The sequence below is a fragment of the Lagenorhynchus albirostris genome, chromosome 10, assembly GCF_949774975.1.
Source record: "Lagenorhynchus albirostris chromosome 10, mLagAlb1.1, whole genome shotgun sequence".
In the NCBI taxonomy this organism is placed as follows: domain Eukaryota; kingdom Metazoa; phylum Chordata; class Mammalia; order Artiodactyla; family Delphinidae; genus Lagenorhynchus; species Lagenorhynchus albirostris.
The window spans coordinates 23,941,754-23,958,583 of NC_083104.1; the positions used below are offsets into that span (position 1 = coordinate 23,941,754).

At 42.5% G+C, this 16,830-nt stretch overlaps 1 protein-coding gene and 1 long non-coding RNA gene across 4 annotated transcripts in view; both read right to left on the bottom strand.

Annotated features, from left to right (window-relative positions):
- The window catches only part of SLC25A26 (solute carrier family 25 member 26), a 140,801-nt gene extending 132,339 nt beyond the window's left edge, over nt 1-8,462 (bottom strand). Inside the window, exon 1 of the mRNA XM_060161396.1 lies at nt 8,127-8,462. Coding sequence (XP_060017379.1) covers nt 8,127-8,159 — 33 coding nt within the window. The 5' untranslated portion in view covers nt 8,160-8,462. The remainder of the gene's footprint in view (nt 1-8,126) is intronic.
- An 887-nt stretch (nt 8,463-9,349) lies between these two features.
- Nucleotides 9,350-16,830, bottom strand: part of LOC132526869 (uncharacterized) — a 62,736-nt gene continuing 55,255 nt past the window's right edge. For all 3 annotated transcript variants that reach the window (XR_009542732.1, XR_009542733.1, XR_009542734.1), the window contains one exon: nt 9,350-10,586. This is a non-coding gene — a long non-coding RNA (uncharacterized LOC132526869). The remainder of the gene's footprint in view (nt 10,587-16,830) is intronic.

Below are 16,830 nucleotides of genomic sequence, written 5' to 3' on the forward strand. Positions count from 1 at the left end.
TTATTTTATTTTTAAACATTTCTTCCACAAAAATAAGTTCATAAATATACAAGAATGTTTACTACAGAATTCTTTCTAACAGTAAAAAACTAGAAATAACCTAATAAGTTGTATTATATCAGAATAACGGATTGCTACACAGCCTTTAAAAGAATGAGATCAACCTGAACTTGCTGATACAGAAACATGTTATATTCTTAAATTAATCAAATAAGCTACAGAACAATATATGCTGTATAATCCCACCTTTCAAAGAAATGTGTTATTTTTTTGTCTATGCATAATCAGAAGTCTGGAACCACACACACCAAACTGTTAGAAGTTATTATCTCTGTGGAAAAACATTCGAGATGAGGACCATTTTTATTATTATCTTGTTGATTTTTGTATTTTTCAAGTTTTGCAATGAGTACTAAAAAACATACAAAAGTAGAGCTACTCAAATTAATATTCCCTCACCAAAAAAAAACAACCACCCAAATTCACTGGTCACATTTGGTATACAGTAGGCACTCAGTAAGGGGTAACTCAGAACCTCGACCCCTGGACCCTAAACTACCTGTTCAGCTTCATCTGGCACACTCTTGCTCTTGAGCCTCCTCCACTCTGACTAGTCTGTTTCCCAAAAACATCCTGAAACTTATCAATTCTGTGCTCCTGCTTAGGTTTTTCTCTCAGCCGGGAAGGCCCTTCCAATGCCTCTTGTCTCCTGTATACTACAGCCAGCAGACCACCGGCTCCCCCCGGCCATTACATACACACAAATACATACACATACACACACACACACACACCTGCCAAACTCCATTTCATTGTGAAGACTGTGACCAAATGCCATATCCCTCCTGAAGCCTTTCCCAGTCTCCCAGTCAGAATTAAAGGCTACTTCCTTAACTCCCCTGTATAACTTTGTTTACATTTCACTTTCAGTACTAACCACCATGGCTGACACTAAGATCCTTCAGAGTAGAAGCCAGGTCAGTGACCTTGGCCCTCCTAAATATATAACCCAGTGCCTGGGATGGAGCAGGGCTTCCACACTTGTTTGTTGGTCTGAATCACACGGAAATGTAAGATGATGAGAAAACACTTTACAGAAAGATTCAACATTCACAAGAAAAACTGCAGCAAATCACTCTCTGGTTGTCCCTGCTGCAGTCTGCCACAGCACTGTGACAAATGAAACCTGCATTACCTGCTGCTATACTTCTTGGCATTCCACAGCTCCAGTGACAGCTTTGTGGTATATTCAGGGTGTCTTTTCCAGAAATCCTGTGCCTTTCATCACCTCCTGACGGCAAAGACTGTGCAGGATCAGTGTTGTTTGGTAAGGCTATTCTCAGGAACACAATAATGGTTCTAGAATTTGACTTGAGTATTCTTCCATTTCTCCAGAAATTCTTTCAGATTAAATATCGCCTTAGACTACAGCTTTGGCAACAGACACACAGACCTGACTTCAATCTCAACTGGGTCTCCCTAGGAAAGCTATTAAACCTAGGTAAGCCCACATTTCTTCATGCATGAAAGGGGAAAAATAATAGTACCTATACTTCACAGAGTTTTTGAGAACTCAGTGAGATTAAATGAGAATTAAATACAACTACATGAGCCTGTTACATGCTTAGCAAAATGCCTGCCTCAATTACCAATAAGTATGAGTTATCATTTTTAGTGTTATGTTACTGTAAATATCCTTCCAAGTCTGCTGATGCCCTATTTCTGACAGGCCAATATTAAAAACCATGTGAAAGACAAAGGAGGACTTGACCAAAGACTGAAGATTACATTCATATATTAAACTGAACTATAAATGTATATACAAAATCGATAAATTCAAGTCTTTCCTTACCAATAATGAATGAAAAGCTTTCCTCAAATTCTGCTCCCTGGACAAGAATCACCCATGGATTCACACAACAGAAAACCAAATCACGCGACGTGTGCAGGAACGATTCAGCATCAAACTCAAAAAACTGAGAAACACTACTGTTCAAATTTCTTTATGATGCTTGGATGTGAATTTATGGGTTTTTTTTTTTTAACCAGAATACAAAAAAAAAAAAGACAAAATTGTAAACGTATGATTTCTGTTCTGAAAAAACTGCATAAGCACATATTAAAGTGTTCAGTAAATGGTTACTTTTTATCACCATGCATAATTACATGGTTAATTTTTGTTTTATTTTCTGTTAAATGTCTTCTCCCACTTGACTGCACACCCCTGAGGGTAGGGACCATATCTTCCAGGCTCTTGCTCTTCCCAAGTACCAGAGCAAAGGCTCACACATATGTCTGGTTAAACAGGTAACAATACCTGATGCATGGAGGTGGAAAAACTGTGGGTACAACATTTATCTTCCCTCTATTTGGCATTTTGTTACTCAAATTCTGTGTGTACCATTAAAATTTTAATATTTAAAACTTATATCTGGGGCTTCCCTGGGCGCAGTGGTTGAGAGTCCGCCTGCCGATGCAGGAGACCCGGTTTCGTGCCCTGGTTCAGGATGATCCCACATGCCGCGGAGTGGCTGGGCCCGTGAGCCATAGCCGCTGAGCCTGCGCGTCCGGAGCCTGTGCTCCGCAACGGGAGAGGCCACAGCAGTGAGAGGCCCGCATACCGCAAAAAAAAAAAAAAAATTATATCTGAACACACAGCATTTGGTTTGGAAGTGGCACAAAAGCATATTAAGTCATTTACAGCTAAATTTCAGATTCTAAAACTTTCCCAGGACCCCCTCTTATACTGAAAGAAAAATGAGAAAGGAAAGGTAGCTCCATCTCCTAGTACTTGAAATACAGAAGAAATGCCTCCATCACGGCAGTGGTTCTCGACTGTGGCCCCAGACAATTGGTGGTCTCCAAGGGTGCCTTGCATGCTCCACTGATGGATCAAAATTGAGAATATACCTCTGTCTAGGTGACTGCCTACTCAACACAAAAATGAGCAAAAAAAGGAAGACCTGCCCACTGCGACCTAAATGACAGAAAGAAACAAGTCACACAAAGCAAGCTCGAGAATGTGCAGCATAATTCCCAATCCCTTAGAGATATGGAGTTAACGCTTCATCATCAGATACTAACTTCCTTGACTCCAGAAAGCAGACTAGGAAGCTGCCTTCCAGAAAAGAAACGTATGAGGCAATAAACACTGAAAACGTCCCTTCAACTTCATTCTTATCTTTTCTTCTGTTTTCTTACCCCACCTAAGAAGCCTTGGCAACATAATCCATGCCACTGCCCTCAAGTCCCTTTCTGCCAGTGGTTCTCAGCAGAAGGGCAGGTCCAATGAGAAGACACAAATATTATGAAGAAGCTTTTTCAGAACCACCTCCCTAAAGTAAGAAAAGAAAACAACAAAATAACAATTTAAAAAAAAAAACAGTACAAGCAGTCCTTGCTTTGCACAGCACCGACACGCATGCATCTCAGTTGCCATAAGGAACACAAGTCCTCTAACAGGACAGTTGAATTACAGTGACCACAGTGACATTTCACAAAAATGAATAATCGAAAGAGGGAACTGGCCAACAAACATGAAAGCAGGGCAAATAAATGACAAGTGGTTAACACTGAAAGTTACATTCAAATCAAATGTAAAAGGAGTTATAAAAGAATTAGCTGTGGGAATATCGACACTGCTGTCATTGGAGAGATTCCAGACATGCAGCCAGAGGAAAATGAGTGAAGGCGAACTTACCACATACGGGGAAAGAGGCTGGGACGAAAAGGACAAAGATGTCCCAGAGCAAGCTGTGCCAGCAAAAACCTCCACGCTAAAGGAACACTTGTTCTGTATTGCAAGTTATATGACTTAAAATTACTTCTGATACTTTTTTTTTACAAAGAAATACAATCTTAATGTTTTAAATTACACTGTACTAAATGTAAGTTTTACTTCTTTTTTTTCTGTTTCCCTATACTTCCACAATCTACAGTAAGAGAGTTATTAACATTGACAAGAATTTTTAAAGGTCGTTAAATAATCGTTTTCATCAATTATTAAGATCACTTTGCATGACGTCCACTCGCACATTCATCTTTCCAGCCCCAAATTACACGCAAAGGACTGCCTGCACTTCACACTGCAGAGCACCAACACTTGCCGAAGTTCCTTCACCTGTAACCCAGTTAAAAGTAACTGAGACAATACCCTGAGAAAACCATAATTCAAAAAGAGTCATGTACCAAAATGTTCACTGCAGCTCTATTTACAATAGCCCAGAGATGGAAACAACCTGAGTGTCCATCATCGGATGAATGGATAAAGAAGATGTGGCACATACATACAATGGAATATTACTCAGCCATAGAAAGAAACAAAATTGAGCTATTTGTAATGAGGTGGATAGACCTAGAGTCTCTCATACAGAGTGAAGTAAGTCAGAAAGAGAAAGACAAATACTGTATGCTAACACATATATATGGAATTTAAGGAAAAAATGTCATGAAAAACCTAGGGGTAAGACAGGAATAAAGACACAGACCTACTAGAGAATGGACTTGAGAATATGGGGAGCGGGAAGGGTAAGCTGTGACAAAGCGAGAGAGAGGCATGGACATATATACACTACCAAATGTAAGGTAGATAGCTAGTGGGAAGCAGCCGCATAGCACAGGGATATCAGCTCGGTGCTTTGTGACCGCCTGTAGGGGTGGGATAGGGAGGGTGGGAAGGAGGGAGACGCAAGAGGGAAGAGATATGGGAACATATGTATATGTATAACTGATTCACTTTGTTATGAAGCAGAAACTAACACACCACTGTAAAGCAATTATACTCCAATAAAGATGTAAAATAAATTTTAAAATTTTTTAAATTTAAAAAAATAAAGTAACTGAGACAGGGATGCTTTCGGTTTCACTCAGGTAACAACCCAGATGAACTACAAGGTCGATGAAACAGCTAAGTACTGAAAGGGAGAGAAGAGTCAGGCTGGAAGGAAAGAGTGGTTTGGAAGTATGTTTGTTTGTTTTGCATTGAAAAAAGTAGAAGAGGGCTTCCCTGGTGGCGCAGCGGTTGAGAGTCCGCCTGCCGATGCAGGGGACACGGGTTCGTGCCCCGGTCCGGGAAGATCCCACATGCCGCGGAGCGGCTGGGCCCGTGAGCCATGGCCGCTGAGTCTGCGCGTCCGGAGCTGTGCTCCGCAACAGGAGAGGCCACAACAGTGAGAGGCCCGCGTACCACAAAAAAAAAAAAAAAAAAAAGAATTCCAGAAAGTTCCAAAAAGCAAAACTTGAATTTGCTGCATGCAGGCAACTATTTTCATAACATTTATATTGTATTTACAACTATTTACACAGTATTTACCTTGTATTAGGTACGATAAGTAATCTAGAAATGATTTAAAGTATACAGGAGGATGTGCATAGGTTACATGCAAATACTACATCATTTTATATAAGGGACTTGAGCATCTGTGGATTTTGGTATCCACAGCGGACCTGGAACCAACTCCCCTTGGCTACCAAGTTTTAATTAGGCATGAACCAGATGTATACAGGTACAGTGTTGTATTTTTTCTTTTTTTTAAATCTCATAAGCATTTTCCATGTTACTACTATAGCACATACTCTTCACAAGCACTGTTACCAACGGCCCCTAAATAGTCCATGAAATGCATCTATCATCATTTACCTAACCATTCCTCTTTTATTTCATGTTTTCCTGTTATCTTCACTGAGCTAAATGTTATGAACATCTTTAGGTCACTAATACTTATTTCAAACTGCTCTCCTAAAAGCATGCACCAGTGACTGTACTCTTGGAGGTTTTTTTCTGAATAGTCTGCTCTGTGCTCCAAATGAAAACTTAACATGCCAGAAGCTCTCTCCCTATTCAGCTCTACAGCCCTTCAATCCTGCTCCAGAAACTTCAGGAAGGAAACAGGTAAATATGTGCTCTACGTCAGGCTCCGTACTACATCTCACTGAATCCTTAGAAGCCGAGGCTCAAGACTTCTGCAAACGTGAAGCTGCATTCATTCACCCAACAAGTACTGAGTGCCTTCGAAGTGTCAGGCATTGGTCACACAGTAGTAAACAAAACAGAACTCCCTGAGGAGTGCTTAGCCTCCTCAAAGACGCTCCCAACCATTAAAAAAAAAAAAAGGGGGCCCCTCCATTTCCGGACTACTTCAATAATAAAACCCTCTAATGGCTTTCATCATGCTTTATATAAAATCCAAATTCCTTTCCACTGCCCACCAAGACTCACCTCGGCAGGCTTTGTCTAGCTCTCCAACAGCAGGCTCTGTCACACTACCCTCACCCACTACACCTCAGCCACCACCTTCACATCCTGAACCCTTTCCACCTGAGGATTTTCTCACGTGCTGCTCCCTCTGAACTTTCCCCTCTGCTCATCAAAATGACTAGCCCCTTACCTGTTAGGTCTTAGCTTAAACGTTAGCTCCTCAGGGCCTTCCTAGGGCACTCCATCTAAAGTAGGTTTTCCAATATTATTCTCTCTCTCTCCCACCTCAGTTCATTCCTTTCACAGTACTTATCATATAGCCTTGGTTTGTTTGCCATCAAATCTCCAAGGGCAATCACAGTACCAGTAGACAGAACACATGGCAGATAAACTGCATGCTAAATGAATTCACCAGGAATGAGATCTAACTTCCTTGAAACTTCTACCAATCGATCCCAATTTTACCCTCTGTAACTACGAAAAAACAAGTATGCATGTGTACCCTTCTTTAATAAAATTAATTTTAAATAAATTTTAATACTTCTTTTGTTAACTCTGACACTCACCTGTTTTTAGCAACTGCTACTGTTGCTGACTTCAGCGATAGTCTCAAGGAGCAGTAAATGGAATCCCATGTTACACTGCTTGGAATCTGAGCTCCAACACTTACACACACGAAATGTATCTCACTTGTGTGACTTTGGACAAACTGTCTAACATACTATTCCTCAGTTCCCTCATTTGGAAAACTAGGATAAGACTTCAATTGTTTGTCAGGCTTAAATGAGATGATGTATGCAAAGAGCTTACCCTAGTTCCCGTCAGAGCAATGTGGATTGTCATAAGTACTACTGCCATCTCACCAGATGGACAGGAAAACGTCTTCAACGGGGTAACATATTTCTTTGCATCTCTAAAACCTAGCTTCTACAAATATCACCAAATCTAGATTTAAAACCATCATTCCACCAGTCTGGGTAAGATCCCCCTTCCACATCTTTCCATACACTCTGAAACTAACCCTCATCGTCATTTATGATAACACTCATTTCACCCCTTCTGCCTCCACCACCTGACCCGTGCGGCCAGGTCTATCTTGTTCACCATGTTATCTCCAACACCTGCAAAAACATTTGATAATTAAACGAAGAAAGTCCTCTAAGCCTCCATCTCTCAGGAAAAGCTTTTGAAAAGGTTCTTGTCTATTTTCTGCCTCTGCCCGCTCTCCTACAGTGAAAACATAGGCAGCCAATCTGTCTTGTTCACTACTGTATCTAGTATCCCCTACTGAGCCTGTCCTAAGAAAGGTTTCAAAGTATTTATTAAAGGATTTGGGGGGTGGGGGTTGATGTTAAGACACGTTGATTCTCGTTGTTTTCTAAGGAATTAAACACCACTGACGTATTCAACGCGCGGCTCAACGCGCGGCTATTTGTGCTCAGCAGTATATACCATACCCAAAGCCTAGAAAAATGCTCGGAAGCAAACTAAGCAGATTATATATAAGATGAATGAATGGATACGTCATTTTCCGAGACTGAAAAAAGATACAGCAAAATGAAACCACAGTCTTGACCAGGTCTGTGAGCGACTCAAGAGTTTTGTTACATATATTTCATTCATTGCCAAGCTCTCCAGAGTATGGTTACAGTATACAATTGAAACTTTTCTTTTTCCGTTAGGTAAACCGCGGTGCGGAAGACTATGAGTCAAGTGCCACCCCTATCCCACCCCCGTCTCTTTCTGTCACACAGGTAGGAAACTCAGAACCTTGACACGAGGCCCGGCGCGGCCCAGGAGCCCCGTGCTTCTTCCCAGACCGGGTGACCGGTAACCCGGGGATGATTCAGCGCGCAAAACCGGAAGGAGGTGCTAGGACAGGGAAGCCTCCGGCACCCCTAGAGCCCCCACTCTACCGCCCGATACTCACCACCAGCGAGGCTGTGAACCCAGGCCGGTCCATGGCCACATAGACTCAGTCAAGGTTATAATTCAAAGCTGAGCCGACTCAGGTCGTGGGCCCCGGCACTGGGCGCCGCCATCTTGGAGGCGGGGCATGTAACGCCGGCACTACCGTGGCCACGTGAGGTTGAACCACAAGTACACAATTACACGTGCAATGGGGAAGCTGGGCCAGAAGGAGGGCCAGGAAGGAGGGGCGGAGCCTGGAAAGTGTGGTCGAGTCAAGTCTCGCGACTCTTCTCTGCCTCCGTTTCCTACAGCTTCTGAGTGGGCCAGGTGGAGGAACTCTCGCGAGCAAACGAGCCTCGACTGGGAACCAGGCGTAGCGAGCCCGATGATGAGGAAAGGGTGAAGCCTAACCGTAAACCCAAAAGAGGCATGGCTATAGTGGAAGGCGGGGCCGTGGAGAGGCAGGACTAGCTTCAGCGGGCGAGACCTGTGGCTTCCAATGAGTTATTTGCATTTATCTGTTGGTTTCGCCTGTAGAAATTTTGTCTCATTTTCCATAAAACAGGTTCATTATCAGAAAATTATTAAATATAGAAAAACATTTCAAAAATTTCCTTACTCGAGCTAAAAATTAATGTCCTCTACTTCTTACCAGCAGTTTTTGCACTTAATATAATTCATTTGTTCGGTTATTTACTTGCTCATCTTGTCAGCTGTAGTATCAGTTGCACACTTCAAAGACCACTTTAAGTACTTAAAGCTTCTTGCAGTGGACTTGCCTTTACATTTTTCAAACAAATACCTTCTAAGTTTCCTTCTATTAAGAGCCAACTGCATCTCAGATGTGGTGCTCTAATACAGCCACTTCGTAAGGTAAGCACCGTTAGCATCCTCATTTTACAGAGAATCCTGATGCTCCAAGAGGTTCACTAACCAACCCAAAGCTACAGAGAACATAGCAGACCCAGGCTTGAAATGTTACTTAATGACCTCATCATATTTCTTCAAAACCTTTGCAACAGCCTTAGGTTCTTTGCCTTTCTTCAATGTCTTTCATACCACTTTTATAGTCAATATTCTCTTCTAGTTGAGATGTTCTAGAAATGATTAGCAGAATGCCTTCAGGGTTTCAAATTCTGAACCCCCAGAAATCTGGGAGTGGCTTACCTGAGTGGTTCTGTTACCGGCCAGGGTTCTTGGACTCCTTAATCAACAGAAATTGAAAAAACACCAGACGAGAAATTCAGGCAAGGCTTTATTGGGACTCATACTGTAGCAGGACGGCGCGAAAACAAGTAACAGGTGGCCCTGCTTGCTCCCTGAGGGGAGGGCAAGCTGGTCCCTTACATGGGGCGAGGGTAGGGGCAGGTCCGGGGGTCAGGCTGCAGGGGTAGCTTGGGTGGGGTGCCCATCCTCTTGGTGGTGCTGTGTGCAAGGATCATGTGCGCTACCATGCTTTTGCTCCCGACTCCTCAGATGTGGAAGTCAGGTTTTGGGGCTTTTTGTATCTTGTTCATAATTTGCCCCAAATGCGCATGCATGCAGTTATTTTTAGCCCCTTGGAGTTTCTTTGTATTTGTTGCTTGACGAGACGTTTGTCCAGGTGCAAGCATTGCTGCAAAGGGTCCCAGGTCCCAGGTCCCAGCCTGTAACCTAGCAGGACACTACGAGGCCTTCCTGGAATAGACCCCACCCATGTCCTCCGCCTGACTTTTGTCTGTAGAAAAACTTTATTCAAAGAATAAATTTAATCAGAGAAGTGAGAAAATGCAGAAAGAAAGGAATACAGTCAAGCAAGACAAAATAATAATACTTTGGCCATTAAACAAAGTCAAGGACCTTTGGTTCTTCCCCAAGGTCTATAGATAATATTCGGAGCCATGTCCTTTGAGCTGTTCTGCAGATACTGAAACCGCCACCAGGTGGAAGAAATTAACCTTATGCTGCCCACAAGCACGTAGACCCCAGACCGGCTGGAACCAGAAGTTTGATGATGCTGACTCCCAATTTCCTCACCACCAACCAATCAGAAGAATGTCCACGAGCTGATCACGCCCTGCTCCCTGAACACTGTTAAAGACTCCTCACTACCCCCGTCCAGGGTGGGACATACAGTCTTGAGGGCATTAGCCTGTTGTGGTCCCCTTTGCCTGGCAAAGCAATAAAGCGATTTCTTTCTACTTCACACAAAACTCTGTCTCCCAGATTTAAATCGGCACCGGTGTACAGAGGGTAATTTCGGCAACAAGCCTGTCTCAGTTCAGGCTCTGGGTCTCTCTGATGAGGTTGCAGTCAAGGCATCGGCTAGGGCTATATCTGAAGAGTTGTTGGGACTGGAGGATCCACCTCCAAAATGGCCTATTTCCATACCTGCCAAATTAGTGCTAGCTGTTGGCAGTTGGCCTCAGTTCCTCACCATATAGACTTCTCCAGAGGATTGCTTTAGTGTCCTCAGCTGGTTTTCCCCAGAGTGAGTGATCTAAGAGAGCAAGACAGAAATGTTAGGTTCTCTTCTATCGTTCAGAGGTAAAAGCTTCATCAGGTATTACATGATGCCACTGGAAACCCTTTAGGAAATACAGATATACAAACATGACCTGGGGCCTTCCTTTCATGAAATGCTTACAGAAAGATCCATTACCACTTGTGCATGCCTTTTAAATGGAACATTACAATGCACTGTCATTGTCACCACATTGCAGGCAGAGTATATCCTCAGATCTTCTAGTTAAAAAATCTACCAAATGAGATAAGTACTGGTTTGCACTAAACATGTGAAATTATATTAATAATATTGTCTTCCTCAATTATATCTACCACTGTAAGCCAAGTTCACTTTAGTTCCGAAATATTCGTAGTAGTTACAAAAATTATCAGGAGATCAAAAACAATAGATCAAAAAAAACAAATTAGGTCCAGCTTAGGGGAAATAAAGGACATAATCTTTAGCCAGAACTGGACCCAAGCTCCAAGTTCCTGTTACTGATCTTTATTGAAAAATAAAATAATAGAATTATTTGCAATAAAAATATTCATGTATCTTAACCCATATGCATATTTTAACCCATATGCAAAAATATATGTAACGGAAAGGAACCCTTTAAGTAATAAAATCAAGGTTATACTTTCCATGTGGATTTGTGTTTCCATTTTGAATCAGTGAGGAAAACAAAAAAAGACTGTCCTTTCAATAAATGGCTTTGGGACAGTTAGATAACTATTTAGAAGAAAATGATGTTTCATCCCTGTCTCACACTTTACCTCCAAAAACAGTTCCAAATGGATTAAAATTCTCACTTGATATAATTTATTAGAATACTAGAAGGAAAAGGTAAATATTTTAATATTCTTGAGGTAAAGAAACAGGTTTATGTATGAGATTTTTTTTAACTAGGAAAAATATTTGCAGCACATATGACAACAAAGAATTCTTAATTCTAAATAGTTCCTATAAATCAATAAGAAAAACACCAATACCAATAGAAAAAAATGGGGAAAGTCACAAAGGAAGAAAAATAAGTAGCTAATGAACATGTGAAAATATTTTAAATTCCTTAATAACATCAAAATGAAAATTAAAACAATACAGCACTTTTCAAACCTATCAAATAGGCAAAGATTTTTATAGGGGGAGCATCAAAGCAACTTTTCTGGTGAGTGATATGACAAGATGTATTAAAACCCTAAAAAATCTTCTTTGTCCTCAATTGTTCTACTTATTGCATTGTACTCTAAGGAATTATATTTTTTTAATCCACAGAAATATGACTATAAGCATATTCATTTCACCGTTTTCATAACAAAAGACGAATTTTTATACAACCAAAAATGTTCATCATTGCATGATTGAGATAATTTGGTTATAGTATCCATATGTAGCTATTTAACACCATGATGCAGAAGAATCTTTAATGATATAGAAGGATGGTCAAAATAAAAACAGTTGCACAAGAGCATTTGCATATGCTGGTTTCTGTCCTTATGCCCCCCAGCAGATCCACTCCCTACTTTCTCTTCTTTTGTTTTCTGTCCTAGAAAGCTGACCGGTAGGAACTGCCCCCTGGTTTCCAGTAGGGGTTGGCCAATGAGAGTCATGGGCAGATCTGAGGATGGCCAGAGAAAGAGGTCAGGGTATTTCTTCTCTGCTCCCTCCCTGCCTCAACCCAGTTCTGGCAGGTGTTGCATTCCTCTACAACACTGCTACTATGAAACAGCCTCCTCTCTGGCTCCCTTTCTCTTTCAGGTCTAGGGAGGATAATGGCTTCCCACTGTTGTAAGCCCTGGCTGCCTCTTCGTACCTTATTGATTTTCCTAACACTGCCCAAGTTTCTCTTCAAAATCCCAGGTGGGTGCCTTCTGTTTGCTGCTAGAACTCTGACTGACAAAAGACACTCTAATCCAATTTTTGTAAACATTTACATACTAGTTTTCTATTGCTGCATAACAAACTACCCCAATACTTAGCCGCTTAAAACAACAAACGTACCATCTCAGAGTTTCTGTGGGTCTGAAATCTGGGCCTAGCTAGGCCTGGCTGGCTCATAATCTCTCACGAGACTGCAGTTATGCTGTCAGCCAGCACTACAGTCCCAACTGATGGCTCGAATGGAAATACACTTCTAAGCTCACTCACGTGGCTGTTGGCAGGATTCAGCTCCGCACAGGTTGTTGGAGTGAGGGGCTCAATTCCTCAATATCTGTTGACTGGAGTCCTCCCTCAGTTCCTTGCCTCGAGGGCCTCTCCGTGTGGGAGTTCGCAACACAGCCCCTGGCTTCCATCAGAGTGAGAGAGCACCCAAGATAGAAGCCACAATCTTTTGTAACCTAATCACACTCAAGGGGAGTGGATTATACAAGGGCATGAATATAAGGCAGCAGCAATCAATGGGGACAATCTTAGAGGCAATATATATAATTTACAAATGCACAGAAAAAAATCTATATGATGACGAGTTATCTTTGGGGCCATTAAAAATGATGTCTGTTTTCTTCTTGTGTTACTGGCCATTTCTAACTAATAAATAGTACTGCTGCAGCTATTACCATCAGATATTGTTGCTGACCTACCTCCAGCTGACAGCCACTCACATGATATTGCTTAATTTCTTTGCCTTTTCCATGAGCAAGTTGATATCAACCTGCCTAGATTTTACAAAGCGTGAATCAGTTATCTCCCATAGTTGGGTTTCGTTCAATATTTGACCCCAGATGAAGCTCTGGCTAGGTTTGCAAAACATATATAAAAATAATCAGGATGAAATCTGCTCAGCTAATTTTTACATGCTCTGACAAAGAGCTCCACTCTCTTGGACGTGGAAATTATCCTAAAACCTTGTGCCTTGTGCATTTACTACCCATCAGTTTGGTAAGCCTGTCACACTGATAGATAACACCAAACTGCCCTTGCTGTAATTGCTCCCCTCTGTTGAAGTGGCAACTGATAATTATAGGTCGCCCTTGTGACACTTATCTGACACAGATGACGACAGCAAATGATTTTTCTCAGTCGCTGACTATTGTTAAATTGAGGGGCAAATCGAGCTATTTTTCTCTCTGCAGTAGAGGAAATAATGGGAAAACAGATATGGGGTTCATGATCTTCCCATTACAGGAATTTAAAACAAAACTGTCCACCATTAAACAACAATCTTCTGGCTAATCACAAATAAGAACCTTTATTATTCTTCAAATTAATTCCATCAGCAAGTGCTAACCAGTTATTGTGGGTCCATAATGGACTTTTTTCTTTCTAAACATCTGACCCTCCCAACTTCATTTTTTATCATGGTGTTCCATGATTCTTACAATCTTCTGGTTTAAGAAGCCTGCCTCTTGTCCAATTTCGTATTTATCCTTGATGCCTAAACCACTGCCTAATCCTTCAGAGGCTTTCCTCCTCTCCTTTCTGCAAAACTGAAGGCTCTGGTTTGAGCCTTCAAAAATCATAACTTAATGACTAAACCAGTCATAAAAACCTTCTCCTGTCTCCGTATCCCCATTTCTAGTTCATCTGGACAGCTCTGCAAGAGTTAAAAAAAAAAAAAGGAACCATCTTATATCAGGCTCTGTGTCAATGACTGACCATGTCCCTATTTATTTTCTCACTTAATCCAAACTGTCAACCTGTGACGACTTAGGTATTATCATCAAGCCTGGACTCCTGGTTTCCTGTAAAACCCAAACGGAAGTCATTGACTTCCATGACTGTCTTTGGAAGACAGTTTGTTACAAAGCTAAACGTAGTCTTAACATATGATCTGGGAATTGTGCTCCATGGTATGTACTCAAGTTAGTTGAAAACTTATGTCCACACAAAAATCTGCAAATGGATGTTTGCAGCAGCTATAACCACAATTGCCAAAACTTGGAAGCAACCAAGACATCATTTAGTAAGTGAATGGATAAGTAGACTGTGGTCTATCCAGGCAACAGAATGGTATTCAGTGTTAAAAAGAAATGAGCTATCAAGCCGTGAATAAAGACATGTTGGAAGCTTCAATGCATAGTACAATGCTAAGTGAGACAAGCCAGTCTGAAAATGCTATATACTGTATGATTCCAACATTCTGGAAAAGGCAAAACTATGGAGACCGTAAAAAGATCAGTGGTTGCCAAAGGTTAAGGAGAGGGAGAGATAAGTAGGTGGGGCACAGAGAATTCTTACGGTAGTGAAACTATTCTTTGCGATGCTATAAGGGTTGATACATATCGTTACAGACTTGTCAAAACCAATAGAATGTACGATACTGAGTGATTCACCCAGTGTAAAGCATGGGTTTGGGATGATAGCGAGGTTGCAATGTAGATTTATCACTTGTAACAGACATACCCCTCTGGTGAGGGATGCTGATTGTGGGGGAGGCTGTGGGTGTGGGCAGAGGGGAAGGAGGGAGTATATGGGAGTGCTCCACTGAGTGCTCCAAACAGAGTGCTTGCTGCTCACTTTTACTGTGAATCTAAATATGCTCCGAAAGATAACTTCTATTGCAATAATTTCAAAAAAATGAACTCATTGTACTATACCCTGAGATTCCCAATGATAACAAACTTCAGTCAAATTCTATCCTCCTGGGCTTCCCTGGTGGCGCAGTGGTTGAGAGTCCACCTGCCGATGCAGGGGACGCGGGTTCGTGCCCCGGTCCGGGAAGATCCCACATGCCGCGGAGCGGCTGGGCCCGTGAGCCGTGGCCGCTGAGCCTGCGCGTCCGGAGCCTGTGCTCCGCAACGGAAGAGGCCACAGCAGTGAGAGGCCCGCACACCGCAAAAAAAAAAAAAAAAAAGAAAAGAAAAACTTATATCTGAACACACAGCATTTGGTTTGGAAGTGGTACAAAAGCATATTAAGTCATTTACAGCTAAATTTCAGATTCTAAAACTTTCCCAGGACCCCCTCTTATACTGAAAGAAAAATGAGAAAGGAAAGGTAGCTCCATCTCCTTGTACTTGAAATACAGAAGAAACGCCTCCATCACGGCAGTGGTTCTATCCTCCTTCTACAGGGGCTGGGGTTGGGGAGGAAGGGGAGAAGGGAGGGAGGGAGGGAGGGAAGGAGAGAGAGGGGGAGGGAGGGAGAGAAGGAGAGAGGGAGCAAGGAGTGTACAAAGAGGAAAAATAAGACAATATATGAAAAGAAAAATATCTTGTCTCTGCTCCATGGGTTGGAGATACTTTTCCTCCAACCCAAATGTTCACAGACAGATGAATGGATAAAAAAAATGGGGTGTATACGTGATCTCGGAGAGGCAGCGGTGGGTGGTGGCATGAAGCAAGATCGTTTAATTCCCTGCCCAAGAATTGAACCTGGGGAGCCTGGATGAAAACCAGGAATCCCAGTCACCACACCCCCTAGCTTTTGCCTCCAGTGAAAAATGCATTTCTCACAGAGGCAAAACTGTAAAAACAGGTACAAAGTTTATTATTAGAGACACAGAACAACAACAAGTGGGAGAGCACACAGAGAAACAGTTTGTTTAGTTAGGACAGAAGCAAGGCAGAGATGCACACCGGTTAGGAAGGGTGTGGGCGTCCTCCCGAATGAGAAGGAGCCAGGAAAGAGGTGGTTAGGTCATTCATACAGGGCAGTTCTTCCGGGTCTTTGTTTACCTTTGGCCAATTACCTGGTTTCTTTTTCCACATCTCCCCTGCCCTAGGACCCTACCCAACATGCGTGCGCAACGTTTTTCCAAGATGGATTGCAGCCCAGAGGTCTATGGGACGGCCTTAGCATCACGTATTATGGGGTGTGCCCCCTCCTTTTGACCCCCAAGGAGCCTTTCTGCACATGTGCAGTATTTCCCTTGCCCTAAGGATGGGAAATGTATGACCTCTTGATTTTTTTTTTTTTTTTTTTTGCGGTACGCGGGCCTCTCACTGCTGCGGCCTCTCCCGCCGCGGAGCACAGGCTCCGGACGCGCAGGCCCAGCGGCCGCGGCTCACGGGCCCAGCAGCTCTGCGGCATGCGGGATCCTCCCGGACCGGGGCACGAACCCGTGTCCCCTGCATCAGCAGGCGGACCCTCAACCACTGCTCCACCAGGGATGCCCAGACCTCTTGATCTTTTAACAGGGTTTAGTCCCACTCTGTCCCTGCCATAAAAATGTCCAATGTCTGGTTATTTACCCTATTTCTGTTGCTGGTTTTTATATCAAGGTGCAGATCTCGAAATATAGACAGGAGTCTGGTTATAAATATGTAGTCCTGGAGCCCGTTTGTCTCTTGCTTCA